Source organism: Vombatus ursinus, unplaced genomic scaffold, assembly GCF_900497805.2.
Source record: "Vombatus ursinus unplaced genomic scaffold, bare-nosed wombat genome assembly UNPS02011334.1, whole genome shotgun sequence".
Taxonomy (NCBI): Eukaryota; Metazoa; Chordata; class Mammalia; order Diprotodontia; family Vombatidae; genus Vombatus; species Vombatus ursinus.
Window position 1 is genome coordinate 4,924,177 of NW_020951112.1, and position 8,109 is coordinate 4,932,285.

Sequence of the window (8,109 nt, forward strand, 5' to 3'; positions counted from 1 at the left end):
CACACACACACACACACACACACACACACACACACACACACACACACCATTCAAACTTTCCAGGCCTCGGTTGTTCACCTATAAAATGAGGTGTATATATCGTTTGCTTATGGAATTTTGACAAAACTCTTCTGAAGTTCCTTTCAGATCTCAATCTATGATCCTAAGTCATTTTAACCTCTCTCAGCCTCAGTTTCCTCATCTGTAAGTTGAGAATTCAGACTAAAGAGCTTTTGAAGTCCCTTGAAACTCTAAAGCTATAACCCCATGATCCATCCATGCCTCCTCATCCTGTGTGAATCTCTTTTAGATTCTCTCTTTGAGGATCTATCCAAGCATACTGAAGGCCTTCTAACTTTTCCTATAGCAGTAAAAACCTCAGTCTTGCTCCATGACTGACCTATCTTTTTTTCTAGCTATACATTTGTTGCATGAGATCACTCTTCTTTTATATCTCTAGCATATAACACATACCTGGTACCTAGTAAGTGCCTAATAAATGCTTGTTGATTGATCGCTTAGGTAGTAAGGGTAAGGGATAGCTAACAGACAGCCCCAGGGCTCCAATGATGGACCAGTTTAATATGGATTATGACTGGCATCCCTGGAAAGACCATCTGTGTCAATGAGGTTACAGATATATTTCAGTATAAATGTTAAGATGGAGAAATGATCGACATTTGTTTCATGCTTTAAATTAGTATCCCTGATACTGCAATGCTAATAACTAGCAATAACAAAGTGTTTTACATATATTATCTCATTTGAGCTTCACGATGACCATGTGACTCAGATACTATTATTACTCCTCTTCAACAGATGAGGAAACTGAGTCTCAGGGAGACTCTCTCATGATCATATATAACTTAGCATGTCAGAGGTGAGACTTAAACTCAGGGCCAGCTAGGTGGCGCAGTGGATAGAGCACTGGCCCTGAAGTCAGGAGGACCTGAGTTCAAATCTGGCCTCAGACCAAACACTTGACATATACTAGCTGTGTGACCTTGGGCAAGTCAATTAACCCCAGTTGCCTCACTTAAAAAAAAAAAAAAAAGGAGAGAGAGACTTAAACTCAGATCATCCTAGCAAAATCAAGGGTCAGTCAGTGCTTTCTCCTCAATCCCAAGGCTGCCCTTCACACCCTGCTGCCCCTTCTTGCCTTCACATCTTTGTTGTCAGCAACTATCAGGCTATTTACACCCACCATGCATCCTTCCACTGCCCTGCTGGTCACCTGTAGGTTTGATTCTTGGGAGACAGTGGGGTTCTATGATTCTCAGCTCTGTTGCATCAGCAGGAGAATACTAATATGAAGAGATGGGTTGCTTTTTAATTTTTTTTGGGTCCATAGAATACGTGGAGATTGGTTAAAAAAAAAAAGTGCTTCACAATTTCCCAAATGTAGTACAGCACCCATTCCATTTCACTTCCTATTTGCTTAAAGGTCCTATTTCAGATTAGATATTAAGAAATAACACAGGGCAGGTCCTAGCTTGCTGAATGCATCAGTGATGTGTTACCCTATAAGAAATATGTGGTATTTCAAGAACATTGCTACCTTAGGCAGGCTTGCCTATGAATGTCATTTGACCTGTGTCCCAGCACAGAATGGTACTGAAGGGACAGCAGGATGTGAAAGGAAGCCCTGAAATGGAAGAGAAAGCCCTGGGCCTCCAAGATGCCTGATCTATCATAGAATTTAAGGGCAGAGAGGATCCTAGAAATGTCTAATCCAAACCTCTCATTTTATAGATGAGGAAACTGAAGCCAAAAGAGATCAATGAAAGGATTTGCCATAATTCACACAGGTCTGAAACCCAAACCTTTGGACTCCAAATCCAGTATTCTTTGCCTGTTCTGCCTTGAAATTTTTTTTCTCTTCTTCCTCCTTTGAGTTTTTCCTCTGCCTTAACTTATTCTAGATGGGTTTTATCTCTTCTGCAGACTTGGGAGTTTGTAAGGCAGACTTGTCCCTATTCTGGAACCATCTCTAAACTAGGGACTTGCTGTAGACTTCTGATCTTTGATCTACATTCGGATTTCAATCAAATTCAATTGATCAAGAACTAATTAAGGCCCCAGGATGTGTACTAAGCCAGTTGCTAGAGATTTAAAAACAAAAATGAAATGGTCCTTACGTTCCAGGAGGTAAAATTCTACTGGAAAAAAATATGTACACAAATAATGAAATGTAAAATGTCTTCAAAGTAAATATAAACTAATTGGTGTAGAGAGTATCCCTATTACTATTATTAGCCATGAAAATTAGAGGGTTATGAGGGCAATTGTGGGTTAGGGACATTTTTTAAAACTTGGGTGACAATTGCAGGGATCAAGAAAGGCCTCTTGGAGGAGGTGGCAGTTACCTGAGTCTTGATTGGATTTGGACATTCTAACAGGCAGAGACAAGGAGGGAGAGCATTCCAAGCCTGGTAAATTGTTGTTTGGCCATTTTTCAGTTATGTCCAGTCTTTGTCACCCCATTTGGGGTTTTCTTAGCAAAGATACTAGAGTGGTTTGGCATTTCCTCCTCCTGCTTATTTTACAGATGAGGCAACTGAGGCAAATAGAGTTAAGTGACTTGCCCAGGGTCACACAGATTGGAAGTATCTGAGACTGAATTTGAACTTGGGTCTTCCTGACTGAGTCTGGTGCTCTATCCCCTGTACCACCTAGCTGCCTAGGTGATGGAAAGTCGGTGCAAAAGACACAAAGACCAGAGAAAGGCCACCATATACAGAGAACAGTATTTGTGAATAGATACACTCAGTATTCCTAAATTTTGCATAAGTGACTAACCAGAGAGCATTCTACCTTAATGCCATACTAACTGTGTGCACAAGCCCTTCCTATCTCAGCATAATTCCTTCTCTCATAATCTTTGTGAGTAGGAATCATTTAATTCTCTGTACTTGTATCTCCAGCACCTAGGACAGTGCCTGACACATGGTAGGTAAGTGCTTAATAAATACTTTTTGATATACCCACATTTATTCATCACCTACTTTGCGCAAGGCACTGTGGATTTTTTTTTGGATGGGACCTATGATTTCATCGGTGTACTAATCTTCCAGTGGTATAGGAAGTATATATATATTTCCTATACCAATGAAGATATACCTTTTCTGCAGAGAATAAGCGAAATGCCTAAGGCCTAGGAAGGTTGAATGACTTATCTGTGGTCTTACAACCAGGAGGCATCAGAAACAGAACACGATCTAAGATTCTTGACTCTCAAGCATGCTTTCTTTCCACTCTTCTAAGCTGCCTTTTGTGCCAGACATTGAGGGTACAAACACAAAACAGAGAAAATCCCTGCCCTAAAAGGGCTTGGTTTGAACAAACAAAATTATCATTTAACAAATAGTACAAGGAAGCTGGAGTGTGTGATGGGGTGGGTGCTGGACTTGGTGTCAGAAAAACCTGACCTCAGATACTTAATAGCTATGTGACCCTGAGAATCTTCTCTGTGTCCCACACTATTCTGTAAGATGAGAAGTCATTACATGTATAATTGATATCATATCATAATGGATGGGGGAGGAGTGGGAGGAAGGGAGAATATTTGGAACTCAAAATTTTAAAAAATTAATGTGAAAATAAATTAAAATATTTAAAATAAGATAAGAGGTCAGTCTGATTCACTGGAGGCAATCACCACATTAGGAGCTCTCTCAGCCTCAGTTTCCTCATCTGTAAAATGGAAATAAAAGTAGCATCTATTTCCCAAGGTTGTCGTGAGGATCAAATGAGTCAATATATGTCGAGTGCTATGCCAATCTTAAAGCACTATATAAATATTAGCTATTATCATTCTTCAAATTTCACCTTTGATACTAGCTATGTGACCATTGCCAAATTTTATAACCTCTCTGAGCCTCAGGCAACTCTTGAAGAGTTTAATATATGGTCTTTAAGTCTACAAGTTGTTTACACACCAACAGAATCACAGGAACTTTATGGATTCTCAAGAGACAGTGTATGATGACATTTTAAGGTACTACTTGGGGTTTGTCAGATACTGTGTTTAATGAGGACTGGCATTTGACTGAATAGCTAGATGGAAGCAGCTAGATGGCTCAGTGGATAGAGTGCTGGGCCTGCAGTCAGAAAGACCTGAATTCACATCCTTCCTCAGACACTAGCTGTGTGACCCTGAGCAAGTCTACTTGTTTTAATCCACTGAAGAAGGACATGGCAAACCACTGCAGTATCTTTGCCAAGAAAACCCCATGAATAGTATTGGCATACTATAGTCCTCAAGGTCACAGGACATTGGACACAACTGAACAACAAATGTGGCTGAACAATCTGAGACCCAGAATGAAGAGAGTGCGATTGGAAGGGCCTGAGAAGGATCTTGTCCTTCCATGGCAGCTCCCTCCATTCTGTTAGTGTCCGCCTGAGCTCCCAGGCACTTTGTGGTTTCTCTTTTATTGCCTCCAAAACTGGGAAGATTGGGTGTATTTGAACCAAGTTCCTTTCATTCTGATGGATTTGCTGGGATTACCCACAGTGCCTTTATTCATAGTTTGGGTTTTAGATTACATGAGTGACAAGTGAATGAATTTTGGAACTGCAGCAGGATCTTCTGTGAAGTGGGGCTATTTATAGAGAATAGGGACATTTTATCCGGTGTTATTGACCCATTTTTTTCAGCACTGATTTTAAAACCATGACCATAGACCTGGACTTGTCAGCCCATGGGCTTAAGACATGGAAAGGTCTCTCCATTCACTGCCTGTTTTTTGAGGAGGGTCATAGCTACCACTTGGGGGGGGGCGGAACCTCATAAGTGTGAGTTGCTGAATAGCCCATAATCTTTTAAATAGGTTCTCGAATTAAACTAATAAATCAGAGGGGGGAAAGATAGATTTTTTTTTCTATTATGAAATCTCTTAATTATTACTTCTAGGACAGAGAAATTTCTCAAGGTTAGCCAGATTTGTTTTTCCAAAGCCTTCTAGTTTGTTGTTTTCATTCTGGTGAAATGGACATCTTTGGGAGAAGGAGCCAAGTTGTCTTTGATGGCATCTATGTGAGACCACAGACTAGCTACCACCTACTCCTCTTTTCCAAAAGTGGATTCATTTGAAGAAACAATTTAATAAAAGTTGATAATTCCTTTTGTTGTCGTTTTTCTAATCCACATGTGTGTTCCATTTTATATGGCCAGATTCTCATGTCAGCATCTCTTGAAAGGTTTAGTTTGGACCCTAGTCCAGATGTATGCCCAGATGGAAATCAGTCAGTTAACAAGCATTTTTATAAGCACCTACTCTGTGCCAAGTGCTGGGGATACAAAGATAAAAATGACAGAGTTCCTGCCCTCAAGGAGCTTCAGGAGACAACATGTGATTGACAGATGGATGGATGGATGGATAGATGGATAGATGTTTAGATAGATGGATCAAAGCTCTTTGCAAGTTACAAATTACTCTTTAAATGATTGATAAACAATGGGATTATTAATGTCTCTTTGGGCCAGGCCACTCATCATGTTCTAAATCTATTTAACTCTACTCTGGCCTAGTCTGTCTCTATTTCCCACAATAATTATGTGAAAGAGACTTTGTTCTGACCAAAACTAATTAAACTTAATCCTACAGCATTCCTCCAATGTACCAGTCTGGTTGGTCGTTGAGTCATTTCAGTCATGTATGACTCTTTGTGACCCCATTTGGGGGTTTTCATGGCAGAGATACTGGAGTAGTTTACCGGTCCCTTTTCTAGTTCATTTTACAGATGAGGAAACTGGGGCGAACAGGGTTAAGTGACTTGCCCAGGGTCCCACAGCTAGTAAGTGTCTGAGGTGGGATTTGACCTCCTGAAGATGAGTCTTTCTGATTCCTAGCCCAGTACTCTAGCCGCTGTGCCACCTAGCTGTCTATTAACTAATCTAGTAAACCCCATCCAAAAAAGGATATTGCGTTAGTCTGGTATGTCTTATTTTCAATAAAGCTTGATAAAAGTCATTTGTGGTCACTTATTTCTAAATGTTCACTAACCAGCCCTTTGATATCACGTATTCTAGAGTTTTACTAGAAGGTAACTAGAAGTTGAAGGTCGAGTTCACTGGCCTATCATTCGCAATCTCCATCCTCTTTCCTTTGTAAAATCAGGACATTTGCCTTCCTCCAACACCTCTCTCATTCTCCCTAGTCCTTTCAAAGATCATTGATGGTGGCTCAGCAATCACATTTGCCAGTTCTTCCAATATCCTGGGTATAGTAAAGGGGAAAGGGAAGGGGGCAGTCATTTATTAGGCATTCCCTTTGTGCCAGGCACTGTGCTAAGCACTTCACTGTAAGTAATGTGAGCTTATCCCTTTGACTTCATCGAGAGCTTCTGAATCTTCTATTTCTATCTATACTTAGTTAAGATTTCAAGTCCTTATTAGATACCTTTTGCTCTGTTGTTTTTCGTTAGAAGTCTTATACTTTATTAAGATAAACCAGAAAGGGGATGGGTTGGGGAAAGCATATCTCTAAGCTTTAAGGCTGACATCTGGAATTATAGCCATACCATTCCATAACCCATTCCTTAGTCATGCTGCCAAAATGAGAACAGAGGGTGAGATGAAAGCAGGTCTGACCAAGTAAATCCAGTCTCAAGGTCATTAGACCTAGATCTGGAGCTGGGAGGCACCTCAGAAACCATTCCTCCAATCCCTTCATTTTCCAGGGATGTAAAATACATTGTCATGCATGGATCAAGTGGCAGAGCCTGGATTCAAACCCAGTGCCTGTGTCCAGATCCAGCATCCATTCCATTACAGCGTGCTGTCTCCAAGCTTGCAACACCCATGTATTTTGACAATTATTTCCTTTATCTTCTCTAGCGCCCTATCTCTTCTCTCTGATATTTCACCAAGTCCTGATCTCTCACATCTCTTCTTTTTTGGTCTTTCCACATTAACATTGTTTGACCTAGCTCTTTTTCATGCTTTCTGAAACTTCTCTAATCTGGACCTGTCTGGCCAGCCTCACAGCTCAGCTTTCCAGCATTTTCCCTTCCCAGTCCTTTGCATTCATATTCCTCTTCTCCTCCATTTTCACTCTTCTCTCCATCTTCTCCTCCTCTCTCTCTCCTCTTTATCATCCCCTTACCTCTGCTCTTATCCTCTGTCATTTCCTCCTCTCCCTCTCCTCTCAATTTACTTGTGCTCTTTGAGAGCTAAGGACAAACAACAACAGTCTACTGGTAGTGAGTTGCACAGAATTTCTTGGAGTCTGTTTTGAAGAGAGGGGAGAAAGAATTTTCCCTTCCTACTTTCATTTGCTCAGACAAAATCTTTTGACCTAAATATGTATTGTTTCAGGTTTTAAAAATCAATTTGATTGGCCACAGAAAACGTATTTTGGCATCCCTGGGAGACCGGCTACACGAGGATCCTCCCCAGAAACCCCCTCGATCTATCACCCTCAGGGTAAGTTGCCTGAACGTGGCTTTCCTTCTCACGGTTATGCTTAACCAACATAGGGGCTTGCCAACTGCCTGAAGCTGCAGGCCGGGAGACATGGGCTATTTTTTAGCCATGTGACTTACATCATCTGCATTTCAAGGGGCAGGAGAAGGGAGGAGATATCCACTTTATTTATCTTGATAATTTTATGTTGTTGTTTTTAATGCATTTGCTGTGGCCAAAGCAGCATATGAATTTTTATGTCCAGATGTGTAGTTCAGCGGAATTCATTCCAACAAACCCCTTCTTTGACAGCTTCCTCTATCACCATCTTTGCCAATGGATGGGAATTCATTTTCTTTTTTTAATCAGAAGCCTCTGATCCACAGGAAAAACAGATTAATCAAGGGCCACAGTAAAGTAAAAAGTATCTTATAACTTTAGGTCTATGATTCTTACTTTAGAACAGAATAGAAAACCTTCCACTTGCCACCTTTTAAAAATGAAAAAAAATGGAAATGACTTTTGAAGGAATGAAAATGATGCTTGGGTTTCATATTGTAACAAGATTAGGGCAGAGAAAAGGTAACAGAGGGAAAAGGAATGCGGGAGGGAGGAAGGGAGGGAGTGGGGGAGAGAGAGACACAGAGAGACAGAGACAGAGACAGAGAGACAGAGAGAGAGATGGTGGAAGGGGGGGAGAT

At 40.8% G+C, this 8,109-nt stretch overlaps 1 protein-coding gene across 13 annotated transcripts in view; it reads left to right on the top strand.

The window, feature by feature from the left end:
• ANKS1B (ankyrin repeat and sterile alpha motif domain containing 1B) overlaps positions 1–8,109 on the top strand; it is a 1,327,097-nt gene that overhangs the window by 1,215,721 nt on the left and 103,267 nt on the right. For 10 of the 13 annotated variants that reach the window (XM_027855805.1, XM_027855806.1, XM_027855807.1 and 7 more), the window contains one exon: positions 7,322–7,429. The exons of the other annotated variants lie outside the window; for them this stretch is intronic. In XM_027855805.1, the coding sequence (XP_027711606.1) occupies positions 7,322–7,429 (108 nt within the window). The remainder of the gene's footprint in view (positions 1–7,321; positions 7,430–8,109) is intronic. 13 annotated transcript variants of the gene reach the window in all.